The following is a 16,903-nucleotide window of genomic DNA, read 5'->3' on the forward strand; positions in this document are numbered from 1 at the left end:
TTTGTTGTGATTCCAAAACGGGCCTTGTTTTGTTTATATGATGCTTAGAATCAAAGTTGAGTTCACTTTAGTGTTGCGTTTTTACATATAAGTAATACGCAAGTAAAGACTAATGTGTTTTATGAAGAATGCTATTTTTGACATTTTACTTGACTTTGTGACATGATTTGTAAAAATTGATGCATTGCATCTTTACGAAATTTTAATGTGATATTTTGCTATATATTGTTGAGGTTATGCACCAAAATCTAAGGTCTATCACATATATTTTTTTAATTACAGTGTTTTATAGACAAAATGTAGGATGAAATTTCAAAAAATTCACATGTACTTAAACATATTTTGATGTAACTTATGAAAACATATCATGCAATCCTTTAAATTTTAATTCATAACCTGCAACATTACTAGCTAAATGCACTGTGAAAATCGCAAAACATTTCATTAATAAAATTTTTTGCAATCGTGTTTCGAATATCACATGAATTTTGCCTAAAATTTGACATAAAAACGACTTTTTCATAGAAAATATAATAGATAGACCAAAATTTGTCACTGTTTTCACCATTTCGAGACACTTTTTATCAAAAAATGTATTTAAAGTTCACTCCAGAACCATTTTAAAGAAAAGTGACAAGAAAGGTAGTCGGATACCTTAAGACGGCATTGCCTACTAGAGCATATGCAAGTAACCAAACAGTGACCAAAAACAGTGTCAAACACCAAACACGTAAGTAACCAAAACAGTGTGCGAGCATGCGAATGACTAAAAGAGTGACTTTAACGCAGGTGTACCTCCAGGAGTTGGGGGGGGGGGGAAAGCAGGTTATAGCACATGGTGGCTAATTCGAGGAAACAGTAGTCAAGAAAATTGGACTTGAGTGGAAGAAGGGTGGTAAAATTTGCCTAGCTCACAGACTGCATAACTGTAAATGTACACGTTTGGCTGAAGAACATCAAATTTACTCTGGATTTTCAAACTGAAATTTCTTGTGGGATTTTAAGTAAATAACTCATAAAGGATGAAAACTTTCATTTGGATCCACCTTAAGACGAGTTTCAGAATCACTAATGAGTAAATATAAAATCTTGGCAACACAAATTCACAAAATACTAAATGGTAAATACAAATACAATTATACAAATACACCACAAAAGGCAAAATGCCCAACGAGGTGGCTGAGAAATTTGCCCATAACAAAAATATGGATGTCATATAATTCAAAAATATGGCAACCTAATTAAAAACACAATCACAAAAATTATAAACACAATCACAAAAATTATAAACACAATCACAAAAATTATAAACACAATCACAAAAATTATAAACACAATCACAAAAATTATAAACACAATCACAAAAATTATAAACAATATTATACACATGATAAAATATTATGCAATGCCCATAAAGAATATTATGGTTGTCTTATAAATCAGGCTTATGCGAGTGGGAAGTCAAGGCAAAATATTAAAATATTTTATAAATATTAAAATATGACATTGAAAAGTCATAGAAACAAGTATATTGTTTTCAATAACAAGGAATAATTAGTGCATATTTAAATAAAATATGTGGGTACTAATTGGTACACATAATTAAGAAAAATTTAATAGTGAAAAAATTTCATAATGAAATTCCAATTCCATGATTTAAAATAAATTTCTATTTTAATTTTGTGCAGACTAGGGTTGTGAAAAGCCTATTCAAATAAATTTTTCCATCACAGATATGTTAAATTACTAAAGCTTACTTTCATGCAAAATGGAATGATTTGCATTTTCGAATAATTTATGATTATCAAGTGCACAATATTAATTTTTATATATTTTTTTTGTCTGAAAAGATTCTTCTCATTAGTCTCAAAATTATGCATGTGCTCTTAGGTGCTAGGGGTATGTATGGGTTAGTTGCACCAAAAAGGCAGCATGATGGTTTACTTTCATGGAATCCCTACAGAGCCTAGGCTATCTTTGACAGGAATACAACTACGTCTCCTCCCGCTATGGCTTCTTTATTATTCTTTTGACGTTACCACCAGAAGAAAGCTCAAGGTTGCACTTCCTCGAGTGCACGAGTTTTAGCGAAAGGAAATTTGAGAAAAAAAAAGAATATGAATTTAAAAAAATTAAGGAATAATAAAGAAAAAAATGATATAACCAGAGTTATGTTTGCTTAAAAGCTCTTGGGAGGGGCGATCGCTCCATTGCCTGTTGAACCTCTTGGGAGGGGGGATGCAATTGCCCCATCAGCCCTCGCTGGATCCGCCACTGATGCTATCAGTTGCATCATTTTCCTCGGTTCGAACCTTGGCCTTGGTGACAATCTTCACGATGGTTTCAATAGGCATATTTTCTAACTATTTAGTAAACAAATCGCCAGGCAAAATATCTTGTGCCCGATGGCTAACTCATGATAATCTAACAAAGTTTGTACGTTTCGATGGAATCTTCTGAAAAGTAATACTTGCAACGTATGTCGTCAAGATTTAAGCTCCAACCTGGTTTGCTATGAAAATTCACCCTTCCTGTAAAGATGGGAGCACAGCACCTGTTCGAACTCATCGCTGCAACAAGGTATTTGCCCACAGAACTGTAAGGCAAAATATATCCCATAATTCAAAGAAAAAGTTCTTCGCACACCCTGAAAACTCATTGACCACAATGCTGATTGACTCTGAGCCGCACATCTGTGAACAGGGCCGTCATTTCAACTTTTTCCAAGGGGGGGGGGGCAAAGCACATGTACTCAATGTATATATATGTATACCATTTTTAGTGTATTTTCAAAATCTTGGGGGGGGGGGGGCTGTCTGTGAACTGGCAACCCGTTGCATTTTTAAAGCCCTTGGCATTCAAAAAATAGACTCTGAATGTTTCAACTTCCCGTTGTAAAATTTTATGCATTATCTTACATCGATCTCATTGATTGGCACAAGAAGAATATATCTGATCCACCAATATATTGAAATTCATACCTGACGAAGACATCCAATTGTTTGTTGCCAAAAAAGCAGGAGGAGAACTGCCTTTACTATGAATGCCATGTCACAAGCTGTTGAAAGGGCGGTCCAGACTGTGACAGAAGTTTCAACCACATAGTGAAAAAAATCTGAAAGAGAAGGCTTCATAAAAATCAAATGTCTCAAAAAGCTGTGTCAAAATTCGGTAGCAAGAAGAATTGTCACACAATTTGAAATAATATGATAATAGTATAAATGCCATTTTTTTTCAAACTTTCTTTTGTAATAAATAAATGTTACTCATGCAATTTGTATTTGCTTTATATATATGTAGACACACATTTTAAAACTTTTTTAAAACCCTACTGTAACTCTCATCTATAAAGTAAGTTATTTTTTTCAAAAATATGTATTGTCTAAAGTCAATCCAGAGGCAGACAATGATAACCCATTCTAAAAAAGTTTATATGTGAGCTAAAGACATTATTTGGCACCCAGTTGTGACTGGGCTGTGCTTTTGGTTGTACTACTAGGAACGTCTGGCGAGACGGATCAGAGGTCTGGGGTGCCAAAGTGCACGGAACGCTGGAAACACTGGGAAAAGGGGCTGATGAATGAGGATTTCCTACATTTTTTTTATTTTTCACAGAACAATAAAAGGAAAAGAATACTGTCCAATATCTTCTGGATGGGTAAATGACAAGAAAAGAGTTCGTGTGTGTGTATTTTTATCTGACCAAAATCTGTATAATTACTGTATTTATATAGGTGCTCATAGGTTCTTTTCCTAAAAAATCAACTGTATTTACTCAGTTTTTCAATTTTTATTCCATCTCAGTCATTTTTTACGTATATTTTGTACGGTAATTGTTTTAAAACACCTTAAAGATTATTTTCTAGTAATGTATATCTAACTTTTCAAACTTGTTTTGGTGCCTCCTATTATTTGGCACCCATTGTCATACCAGTCGCACTACCCAAGACCGCCACTGGGTGAACTTGGAATGAGAAGTCATTTGGACCTGTCATGGACCTATGGTTGTTTTCCAAAAAAAATCAGATGACTTTTTTTTCTTAGTTCACCTCAGCATAATATCCAGAAAATTTCTATTTCTTTACTGTACCTTTCTTTGCAGTGATGCAGTTATACGTGTTTTCACAAAAAATGAAGAATTGATGGCGTCAGAAGAAGAAATAACTGCATTTGAAGAAGAAATGGCAAAGCCAAGTAAGACATCTGAGCAAAAACTTGGTGATTTGAATTTGAGTGACCTACATAGCAAAGATATTCTTCTCATGCCAGGTAAGGTTTGTTTAATTTTTTCCGCAAAAACTAGGGGGGGGGGGGAAGAACAAAACTAGATGAATAAATAAACTGATCAATTCAAATCTATGAACTGAAGTTAAATCTATGCTTAATATAAAATTTGGTGATGTAATTTGAGTTATTTGCTAATTGATACTGTGGCAACACTTTGTGTGACATCTGAAATCAGCCACCAAGAGACTATAAATGCTGTGTAAAGAGATCAGTTCACTCGTTTGCTTCAGTGATGTATTTATGGGGGTGGGAGGCTAAGCGGGCCAGGGTGGTGAATTTGAGGAATGAGTGTGTGTGTGTGACCAAGAAAATTGGTAGAAAGGGAGAAGGGTGGCGAAATCTGTATAATCCTCAATAAATCCACTTTTGCCCAAACAGCAAAGGACTAGGTTAGCGAGTGACCAAGAACAAGGGTGCTGTAATGATTTAAGGAGATGGCGCTTTGAACCAGGCTTTCATCAAAAGAGTTGGTTGTTAAAAGTTGACTGTCATAATGGCGGTTGGTATGTTCGTGTCTCTTTTTGTCATTATTGAATGTGTTTGATCAATCAAATACATTGTGAGGCATCAAGGTGTTGCCTCATTCATTTGTGTCATGCTACAGACTTAGAATCTTGATGCTTCCACCAATTAATATCTCCTGTTAATCGTCATGATGCAGAAATGTTCAGATGGTTTCCTGTGCTGATGGGCGTTCGGATCCAAATTCCTGGTGAAGATTTTCGTAGCGCTGAAACGTGTTGATAGTTTTGTGGGCTGATGGTTACTTTCCTGTTTACAAATCGGCATAGTACCAAAACGTGTGCTGGTGGTTGTTTTCCTATTTACGAATCATCGGGGTGCCATATATATTCATTGAGATTAGCTTTCCTAATCATGAACCGTCATTATGGTTTCATGTGCCATACAAGGTGTGTTCCATAAGTAATGAGACCAATTTTTTCCAGACGCGACTATACACCGCCGCAGCGTCCTCTAACTTACTGGGGTAGGTGGAGGGGGTGTTAGCTTCATAACGCACCCATTCTCAGTCAGCTCCGAGCTGCCGGAAAGTCAGGACATTCGTTCTGTGAAGCCTGTTTTGAGCTTAATGTAACACGGCGCGATGGAGCATTCTATGGAGCAACGTTACGCTATCGAATTTTCCATTAAACTTCGGAAGTCCGCCACCGAAATGTTTCTATTAATTCAGCAGGCTTTTGGGAGTGATAGCTTGTCCAAATCACAAGTTCACCGATGGCACAAGTCGTTCAAGGAGGGCCAAGAGAATGGCGCAGATGAACCCTGCAGTAGAGGTCCATCAACCACCTGAACCCATAGGCGTAAACTTCTATCCGGCCCATGGGCCCGAGCCCCCCCAACATTTTTGACGAGCCGGCTCGGCCCCCCCAAAAATTTGAGTGGATATGTTTCGCACACTTCGCTAAGAAAAAACTTTGACAAAAAATTTCTCTAAATAGTAGAAATCATCTGCTCGAAATTTTATTTTTTTATTTTTCTTTAGAATCTCAATGCACTTGTTCTGTGACAATAGTAGTCTTATCTCGCAATCACCCCAGCATCCATCCATCCATCCTAAATTGCATCCTCCCAGAGTAAGGTGCCTGAAGGCACCTGTGGAGATAACTTGGGGGGAAATCCTTTCACTTGCTTGTACTGTCGGTAACAGCATCTCTTCTTCTTTTGTTGAGTGTGACCTTGGAAGGGAGATGGGGACATGAGACAACAGAAAAAAAGAAAAAAGTGGGAGGAGGTAAAGTGAAAAATGATTAAACTTATTAACAAGATCGAAGGCGGGCCTGTAACATTTTTCGAGCCTTCACAACAGAGGCGCCGACATGAAGAAATTAACATTGGGTGGGGAGAGAGCGCTGAAAGTTGCTGGCCGTCCCGTATATACGGGGCTGAAGCGCATACGCAGGAAACAGAGGACACACTGCATTGTTTTTCTAAAAATTATTGGGGAGAGGCTCAGCCAACACCCACTGAAAATTCTCTAGTAGGTGTTGGCTCAGCCTCCTTACAAAATTTATTGGGGTTGGAGGGGCTCAAATATCTTCCGCTCCTAGGTTCCGGTGCCTTTGATGAAGAATCAAATAAATAATAGTAAAATAAAATTAACATAAAAAAGAAAAGAAATGAATGGAAAATTTCAAAGCCCTTGAGCCGGGTACCATTGCATTCTAATACTAGGAATATGAAACATTCTAATACTAGGAATATGAAACATTCTAATACTAGGAATATGAAATTTTCTCCTTACAAATCAGGGATTCCCAAACTATTTACATTAGCATCACTCTTATGTATGTGTGTGTATATATATATATATATATATATATATATAGAAATTTTAAATATTTCAAATAATGTTGAAGGGAGGTTAAAGGGTGAAATTTGTGATCCCCCAGTTGCAGTCCTGTTTCCAGTACCCCAACATTTAGGTAGCCAGGGCCGGAACTAGGGAAGAAGGCAGTTTTCACAGGCGGAAATCTTGAGGGGGCTGCTAATTCTGGGAAGTGGGACGAAAAATACCGTTTCGATCGCTTTTTTCAGTGGAGACGGTGAAAAAATTACATATTCTTCCCCCCACGACAAAAATGATCCTGTCTCCGTTGAACCAGGCTTTTGGACTGAGATCCTTCGCGAGGATCCCGATTTTTCACAGGGAAGTGCTTGGAACCTGTCATAGGCGTAAATTTGTATTGGGCCAATGGAATCGAGGGTCCCCCCCCTCATTAATTTTGAAGAGCTGGCTCAATCCCTCCCCCCCCCCCAAAAAAAATCGCATGGATACGTTTTCCGCACCTAGACTTGGAATAATCACGTCACGTCAGTACAGTGTGTTTCGGCTTTTATACGAAGCTGTGGCATGTAAAAAAGAAAGTGGCGATTTTTCCGCAAAAACTTTTTTCCCCGGACATTTTTCAGGCTGCGACTTATTTATCGGAAATTACTGTAATTTTTTCTATGTTCTATTGTAAATTAAATTGGGGAATTTCTAAAAAGTATTTAGTACTTCTTACTTATGTTATTCAAAATTGTGTTTATTTCAAAATGAAGAATTATTCTCAAGGTTTTAATAAGGTTCCTCCTCTCACGATCACTTTTTTACGGACGAATTTCTTTTTGTCCTGCGGATGACCGCAAAGAGGGGGGGGGGTGTTTACATACCCTGTTTACGTTCGCAGCACTCTTAGAAATTTTAAATATCTTGCGGCATCTCAGTCGGTCTCGAGGAGTCATTTTGATGTTTTCCCCCCGACAATAAAATGATCTTCACTCCTAGTTATAGCCTGTCCGTGGCATCTAGTGGCGTGTTTACCGGGGGGGGGGGGGACTCAGCGGGCTACAAGCAGGGCCATGGACTCCCACATACTGGAGAAGAGATTCTAGCCTGGGATCTTTGGCGGGCCCTTGAAGCTAAACTTTTCACAGGTAATGTATTCATAGCATGAAAAACTGAAAATTATGGTAATTGTCTTAGGTTATAACTAGGCTGCGACAATCGGGATAATGCTCCAGGAACCTGAGCCAAATGGGTGGCCCCAACAAAAAAAAAATTACTTATTTTGCACATTTCTTAAAATATTTGAGTTTCTTATTCTGCAAAATAAGAAGAGGAGGGGGGAACGAACCCCCCCTCCCTTTTTTGAGTATAACCCTTTCAAGAGAGTCCCCCCCTCCCATGAAAAACTCTGCACCGTGCCCCCAGGGCCTAAATTTTTAGAAGAAAGAAGAAAAAAAATTCAGTTTCTGAAATTCTTCCAAACATTTGAAAATGTTTTTATTCCATGTATTTGAGGGTTTTTTTCATGATTTGAGGGACCTTCAACCGCACCTTCTGCAGCTGACAAAGAACATTTCAATAGGGTTCAGTTTCGGCTGCTTCAATGCAGGTTTTCTGAATACAAGCACCATTTCCTAATTAGAAGGACAGGGAGTATATAGCCATATATTCTAGAAACCTTGGTGTATAGCGTGTCGCCTACGTGGAGAATATGTCACCTGGAGGCATCCGTCCATATGGGGACTCCATTCTTTTTGACGCCGCCAGCGCCGGTCAGGGCTTTGCTAAAAGCTTTTTTTTATTTTTTTCTGTTCTGTTTCTTTATTTGCGCTTAATGGATGGTCATCAGTGAAACAGGGACGCTGACAGAAGCAGTTCCATAGATGATCCTAATTGGAATATAAAGAAATTACGGTGGTGAAAAAATCGGCTATAGATGGGGTTTGTGGTTCTGCAGAATAAAAATCTTTTCGTTTTCTTTGGAGCCCCTTGAAGTAAACGCCTTGTTTTTCCCTGAAAAAAACCCCACAAATGTTGAGATAGGCAGTTCCACAGTATTTTATGGTTTGTGTGGACTACATTCAGTTGTGCATGTACAGTATAACCTTCTGTTAGTAGAACATGTTGTATTACAAGAAAAAACGGAAAAGTTCCTCGTGATTCCGCACAGTTTCCTGACAGAAAATGTAAGCAATATTAAATATAGTTACACATTTTTGATAAATTCATACATTTTAAGCATTTTCTTCAATGATAATTTATTCAAAATCTTCAAAAACAATCTAGATACAGTAGTTTGCAGCCCTGTCATTCATATAATCAATACAGCTAGTAAAAGAATTTTGTTTTCTGTTAGACATGAATAAATTAATAAAAACTTACCACGTTTTATTTTTTTCAAACATATTTAAAATTTATTCAAGAAAAATTTAAAATTCATTTGGCTTGCGTACTTGGGACAGTAACAATATTTAAATCGAGTTTTTGTTAAGAAATTTATGCAACTAAAAAAATTTTTCAATATATGAGAGTAAAATAAATCTTAAATAAATGAAATGTAATTTGATTTTGAGGGAAATATACACTGTATCATAAAATATAAATAAATACAGGGCTTGACAAATCAGAAAAACATTTAAGCACCAGCCAAATTCCATATGAGCCAAGCATGGTTTTTTATGAGAAAAGTGTGTTAAATAATCTTTTTTCGACATTTCTGGGAATCGATGACCCCTTCCCAGGGCCGCAACTAGATACTTTGTTACCTGGGGCAAGCCGGAATTTTGGCTCCCCTTAGTAGAAGAAACAGTTGAAGGGTGAATTCGACTACCATTCTGGTCCAGCGTCTCGAGCACCAGACCCGCCTGCTCTCTAGTTGCGGCTCTGCTCCTATCCATATTGAAAGACAGTTAATTATGGAATCAGAAAATTTTGAGCCATCCCTAGATTCTGATTTAGCAATCACATATACAAAATTTTAGGCGCCGATATAGATTTTCCAGTTGCCATGGTGACCTGGCGCCTGGGATTTGTCCAACCCTGGAATAAATAAAGATGTATATATACTGTATATATTTTTTGGATTTTCTCTCTCTCTCTCTCTTGCATTCTTTGTATATACTCGTTTTCGTAACACCACCCTTGAGATTTCGGGATTCATGAGATCTGGGGTGGGGGGAATCCAGGGGAACCCGGGTTCGTTATAATGAACTTTTATTGTATTATGAGCAATATTAATTTGAAAAATTATAAAAATTTAATTAATCTTACGCACAACTTGAAAATATGCACTTATTTTGAAAATTCTTCTATTACATACATTTACACACACATTAATGCTAAAAAGAGGTTAAAATATGCAAGGTCGTAGCCAGAAATTTCATTCGGGGGGGGGGGGAATCAAAGTGATAGAACAATAGATTTGGCCATCTTTTTCCCTTTTTTCGGTCACATTTCGGGGGGGGGGGGCGCAGACCCCTCAAGCCCCCTCCTGGCCCCCACAAGGGGTGGGCTGGCAAGGCTCCAGCCCTGGGGCCCAGGATGATTTTCATTATTTTTTGTTTTTTCACGCTATAAATCCACCATAAAGGGGCCCGTGAAAGTCTGGTGGGGGGGGGGGCTCCGCAAAAGATCCCAGAGTAGGGGCCCTGCTCCAGGATGTGGGAGCCATGTCCTCGCTACACCCTTGAAAATATGTAAATGCTAAAAACAGCACTACTCACAGCAAATTTATAAATATATTGTGCAAAAGAAACTAAAAATAAAAAGGTCAATATCCCGTCTCCGACTGGGTGGCCTTTCATTAAATCAAGTTGTATAATAACCAAGAATGCCCACTAAAGCAGTGTTTTCCAAAGTGTGATATATCGCTCCCTGGGGGAAGCCAGGGTCCTGAGGGTCGGTAGAAGCTGTGGGTTTAGTATAAGATCCTATGGGTGGGGCTTGAGTTGGGAGAGATGAAAAAGAAATTTTTTTTTAAAAGAAGGGCTATGGAACAAAAAGTTTGGGAAACTTTTCAATGAAGCAGCGGTTCTCAACCGGTGCTCCATGTGCACTTCCCGGGGACTCTGCCGCCACTCGAAGAAAATAAAATAAATCAGTAAATTTGATAAATGAATAAAAGAGGAGCCTACGGGACTCCGCCATAGAAATTTTACGCCAAATAGAGGCGACAATTGATGCATATTTGTGTTTGAGTACAGGTGATCATTTGTGGAGATTTTACTGCATTTAGGAAAATGTAATGGAACCCTTTCTATACGTCTCCCTATTACGTTTCTGACCTTACTCATTTGTACGACGCTTTGCTTCAGTTGCTATACATTTCTATTCATTACCCCTGTATACAGGGCCTAATTTCTTCATGGGCAAATGAAGCATTTATAACTTTGAGCCCCCGAAATTCAAACAACATACATTCACTGACCAATTAAAATCTTTGACTCTTGTCGCAAGAGCCTCTTAATTCCTGCTCTACCCAGGGCCCTGCCTGTAAACACTTCAATTAATCGACGTTTTCCATTCGATTTGAACTCCCAAGTGCTTGGAAAACACCATTTCTATCAATCGAATCACATAATTTTTCAATTGGTAAAAACGTGTCACTGAAATACAGTGTTTTCCGGTTTTCAAAAACACATAATGAAGAAACGTTGTAAGCGGAAAAACTAAGCAGGATCGACTGTAGTTTCTCATGCATATTTTTTGCTGAAAAAGCCATAAAATTTAAGATGATTGACTGGTTCAATGGTTTTTGACAGGTACTGAAATAATTATTAAACGGGCTATGGTATGCTGATAGCCAGGGCCGTAACTAGGATTTTCGCCGACCGGGGCAAATATGATTTTGCCGTCCCCTACATTCGATAATTTTGTAACTGTGTTCTCTGTTCCCACTCAAAACTGCCACCCCCCCCCTAATTTTTGCTGCCCGGGGCAGTTTCCTCCTCTGCCCCCCCCCCCACTCTAGTTCCGGCCCTCTGCTGATAGCAAACATGTACACTATTAGTTCTTTCTTTAAGAGAAAAATCTTTCAACACAACGAAACTCAATACATCATCTACTTTTTGCTTAGATATAGAAACCAAAAGCAAAACAAACAAGTATGTATAGGACGTTTTACATAAGGTTTAAATAAAAAAAAATTTCTGTTAAGTCTTGAAATGAATACCGTGAAATTGCTTGAGACTTTAGCAATAGTAATGTTATGATAGTATAATACTTTCTTCTCAAGCATAAGATTTTGAATCAAAACGAGAGATTTTTACAAAATTTTTTTTTTTTGGGAAACATCTGTAAAAAAAGGGGGGGTTAATTTTTGAAAAAAGTTCAGTTATACGGTTTCGCATTTATACGATGCGTCGTATAAAGAGGTTCCATGATTTGAGCCTGAGCCCGCCCCCCCCCAACATTTTTAATAAGTTTACGCCTATGCCCGAACCAACGAAAATGTGACGCGTCCAGGATCAAAACCATGCTCATTGTCTTCTTTGATGTCAGAGGCATTGTCCACCTCAAATTCGTACTTACCGAGACTACTGTGAATGCAGCTTTTTTCTTGGTAGTGCTCAATAGGCTGAAAAGGAGGGTCGGGCGCTGCTGAAGTGACATCAAGGACGCATGGAGACTTCACCACGATAACGCACCAAGCCTCAGTGCCTTCGTTGTCAACAATTTTGTGGCCAGGACCCATACCCCGCAGGTTCCCCAACCTCCCCTACAGTCCTGACCTGCCTCCCCCAGACGTTTTTGTTCCCTCGTTTAAAAGGAGCCCTGAAGGGGAAACATTGAGACACGATTAAAAACATCCAGGCTCATGTTACATCGGCTCTAAAGGACCTCCCGGAGAAGGCCTTCCAGGCCTGGAAACACCGCCTCCATAAATGTATCAACACAGCACGGTGCTATTTTGAAGATTTTCAACTAATTGTATGAATATGTCCAATAAATGATTTTTTATGAATTTGGTCTCATTACTTATGGAACACACCCTGTAAATGTTCGTTGAAATTTGATTTCATGAATGGTCATGGTGATAAAACGTGTTGATGGATTCATGTGGTGATGTTTGCTTTCCAGTTTCGAATCGTCGTAGTGCCATATATATTCGTTGAGATCCAATTTTGTGAATCGTCATGGTGCCGAAATGTGCTGATGGTTTCGTGTGCTAATGGACGGAATCTATTTATTACTGGTGCAGTAAATATTGTGAATAAATGAGTGAATACCCTAAATTTTGAATACCATGCCGAATAAGCAAAAAAAACCTCTTGAATACATAATTTTGTCCTTGGTTGAAAGGGAAATGTTCAAATATTTGAGATATTAAAATCTTGTTGCAGTTGCTTAATATATGTGTATTCAGATCTGAAGTTAGATGTTTGTGCAATTTTTGATATTGCGATTTGAGAAGTAATAGTTAGTTAATTAAACCACATTTGAATATAACATGTTATGCAATTATAAATATTGTCAATTTTGAAATTGAGTTAGAGATATAATATTTTTGAAATTTCATTTGAAAACATTCTGATAATTTCATGCACTAATGTGATTTTTGTTGGTGTTTTTCAACCTTTTTTTATGTTTGACGAAATGATATTTTTGTGTTTGATGAAAGAATATTTTTGTTTTCAATTGATCTTGAAATTTTTTTTAAATACGAATATTTGCATTTTATGTTTAGTCTTTGTTTTATGAATATTTGAATTTGATGTTTAGTTTTTGTTAAAAAGAAATATTTTCATGTTCCTTTTAAATGATTCATTACACCATTGAGTGATTCAGAGCAAAAGTAGAGTGTGTCTTGAATATTGAGAGATTGTTTTTTGTTTAAATTCTGAAAAATAGTAACGGCTTTCCTTGGGAAAGGTAAAAAGCAAGATTTGATAGAACTTGCTGAAAAGTTGGGTAAATTGCATCGTCTTTGAGTATAGTTCCGAAAATGAAACAAATTACTACTAAAAGTAAAAACTATTGTGATGATGAGGTGAAGGTGATCTTAGTCAGATTGTTCCAAAAATAATCGAAGAAGAATAAAGAGAGCATCAGTTTGAAATGAAGCGATTAGAATGGGAAATTGCAGAGGAGGCTGCTGTTTTGAGAGAGAGAATTATTCAAGAAAGAATCGAAAGAAACAGGCAGCATGATGTGTTAATGAAACAACTAGAATATCATATTAAAACAAAAGCTGCATTATTTGCAAAAGCAAAGGACCATAAAAAAATTGAAATTCATATGATAAATGCTGTGCAGACTCTAGCTCAAACTAAACAGTCTAAACATGAAAGTCCCTATCAAGAAGCATGTGAAACAAACCCTGAAATTGACCAAAAGGATAAAGTTTAACAAAATTCTTAATTTTACCAAAATGATGGCGAACAAAATCCTGAAGTTGATCAAAATGAAGTGCCTATTTTTATGAAGAAGATGACATTCTACCTTCAGTAGAACCTGAGACTTGAATCAGATGTTACAAAAATATCTCGAAAAACATCTTTTGAGTGATTGGACAGCGACAAACTAGAAACAGTGTTTGAAGCAGCAAAAAGTGTGTCTGATAAGAAGACCAAATCTTGTTCTGGAGAAATATCGATAGCAATTTATGACAATTTGTCATGAGGGTGAGGGAACAGCAGCTCATCTTGGTGCCACAAAGACAAAAATGCATTGTTCAAAATAATCTACTGGCCGAACTGTCATAAAGATGTAGAAAACTTTGTGAAGACTTGTGAGCAGTGCAGAGATATGGAAAGCCTCGTGTTAAAATAAAGGCAGCACTTGTAGTGTTTTTAATTTACAGTTTCATTCCCAGATTAATTTTTTTCCTAATAATCAGTCGTCAGCAGATGGCAATAAAGAATGACAACAATTTCCCTCTTACAACATTCATTATTTGAGTTAATTTTTTGAGTTATAACAGTGGCGACTCGTGGTTAGATATTTTGGGGGGGGGGTGCAGATTTCTAAAAATATACCGCCATCTGTCTGTGACAATATGTAGTCAAGTACATGCAGGGCTGTAACTAGGATTTTTTCCATCCAGGGCAAATATGATTTTGCTGTCCTTCTCCTCCCCCCCTCCCCCACCAATTTAAAATTCAATAATTTTATATAATGGTGTTCTTTGTTTCCCCACAAAACTTGCTGCCCCCTAAATTTTTCCTCCAGGGGCAATCACCCTCTCTGCCCCCCTCTAGTACTGATTCTGAGTACATGTACTATTTACAATTAGTAAAGTATTGCACTGCATTGGAAACTTTTATTTTTGTTTATCAAATTATTTTTCACATTATCTGTATATGTATTCAGTACAAAAATAATAATGCTCTATCAACACAACATTTATGTAAATAGTTTGTGCAGCGAGCTTAAGCGATGGCTTAACATTGAAAATCGTTTGCATATAGCAGTTGCCATTGGCAGTGGTTTTTGCAAGTTGTGTGAAAATCCTTACTCTTCTTCGAATATCAGGGGTCTGTGCCCAGCCAAAATTTGGGCCCATTTTCCGGACCCTCCACAAAATTCTAGATCCAAAAAACAGACCCTTTACAAATTTCTGGTTCTGAAAAACGGACCTTCACAAAATAAAAATTAATGAAACCATAAATTTGGAATTTCATTTCTTTTGTGTAGATTAACTAGATTACTTTGCTTCTTGCAAAATTATATTTCACAAAATTCATGATCTTTTTCACAAAAACTGGACCCTACAAAAAAGTTCTGCACAGACGCGTGAACTCTTATTTAAAAGGTATATAAATTTCTATGATAAAGTTATAAAAATATATATATTTTATTCAAATATATTCAAACTTAGAAGATGCAACAGATTTAAAAGAAGATAGATGGCAACATGAGTATCTGCTGTGCTTTTTTGCGCTCCCAAAATGAGCATAATAACCTAATCATCCCTCTTTCTCCCTACTCTGGTTTTTATACCAAAGGGTATCTCATACAGCGTGCGATGGGAAAACAGCCAAAGAGGAAAGAAGAATACAGAGCTCTCTCTATGGAAAACGCTGCCAAACCTTGAACATATGACCCGTATTTTATGGGACCTTTTTTTTATTTTTAATGCTTCTGAAAATTTTTATTTAATTTATTTAAATCATTTTAAAAATAAAAAAGAAAATCAATGGTATTATTTGGTATCAAATCCAGTTCAAGAATTGAATTGACATAATTTTCAGGGCGGCACGCATGTGCCTATTCAACAAACCTCCTTCATGAGCCGCCTTTGAAATACAAATAAATTAATTCATAATTTTCACATAACCTAAGGCAAAAAACTTTTAGTTTTTAATGCTAATAAGTATGGCAATTAGTATTTTTTTAATTTTTTCACCCGATTGGTCTGACTAGACATCTTTCAGGAAGTCTTTTTTCACAGGTACCAGTTCTACATTATTCAGTGGAACAGTCCAAGCAGATGAGCACCTCCTTGAGATGTGAGTCCCACAGGAACAGTGTTGAGAGAGAGTCCATTGATAGCGAGGTCACCTCTCGGATAGCAAGATCCTTTCACACCAGAGGTATCAGTATGAATTTTTACAAGGACGCCATTAACTTTCCAATCATCTGCACAAGCAGGGTGGTGGCCACCAGGACAAAAAAAGTACAGTGGATCAGAAAGTGCCAAAGTACCCAGCTGGTTTATCAATGCATGGCTGCAAGAGAACACAGGAGGAAGTGGAATGAGATGTGACTGTACACAGCACACTGCTGGTATATAAAGGGAAATTTCCTGTCACACATGATCACAGAAACCAATCAGCTTCAAGACTCGACGATGCTGGAATTAGCATAATATTTTTTGACAGACAGACATCTAATTTGCATGCATTTACAAAATAAAGCAGTATTGCATAATCACTACAATCAGAATCTGGCAACAATATAAATGTAAACATTGATGATTTTGCCAGAGTCCAACAACATTATGCCTATGACAGGTTGAACATTTTCATAAAATTAAAAACCCTACAGCAGTCCATGGCCTACCATTGGCGTGAAGGTATATATTGCACTTATTTTATGCATAAACACACACACACTTCCAGACATTTTCAACTAAAAACCTATTGCACATATTCATTATAACATTTTCTTTTACTGTGGTGGATAACGACCCACCGTGGGGTTTCCGCCAGTAATCCGCGGGAACCCTCATATTACATAACCCCTTGAAATTTTTTTTAAAAATCATTTCATCCAGAACAAGTCAATCTTCCACTACTAGGACACATTGGCATAGTAAGTGAATTACTAGAATGCTGAACCATTGGTTGGGATGCAGGTTGTCCTCACCAAAACAGAGACACAATC

At 37.2% G+C, this 16,903-nt stretch overlaps 1 protein-coding gene across 4 annotated transcripts in view; it reads left to right on the forward strand.

Moving 5' to 3' along the window:
* LOC149080331 (phospholipase A-2-activating protein-like) overlaps window positions 1-16,903 on the forward strand; it is a 312,878-nt gene that overhangs the window by 157,547 nt on the left and 138,428 nt on the right. For all 4 annotated transcript variants that reach the window (XM_089239466.1, XM_089239467.1, XM_089239468.1 and 1 more), the window contains exon 5: window positions 4,103-4,269. In XM_089239466.1, coding sequence (XP_089095592.1) covers window positions 4,103-4,269 — 167 coding nt within the window. The remainder of the gene's footprint in view (window positions 1-4,102; window positions 4,270-16,903) is intronic.

The sequence above is a fragment of the Pholcus phalangioides genome, unplaced genomic scaffold (genome assembly GCF_987345545.1).
Source record: "Pholcus phalangioides strain wild (caught in Gottingen) unplaced genomic scaffold, Ppha-v1.0 ptg000011l_1, whole genome shotgun sequence".
Lineage (NCBI taxonomy): Eukaryota > Metazoa > Arthropoda > Arachnida > Araneae > Pholcidae > Pholcus > Pholcus phalangioides.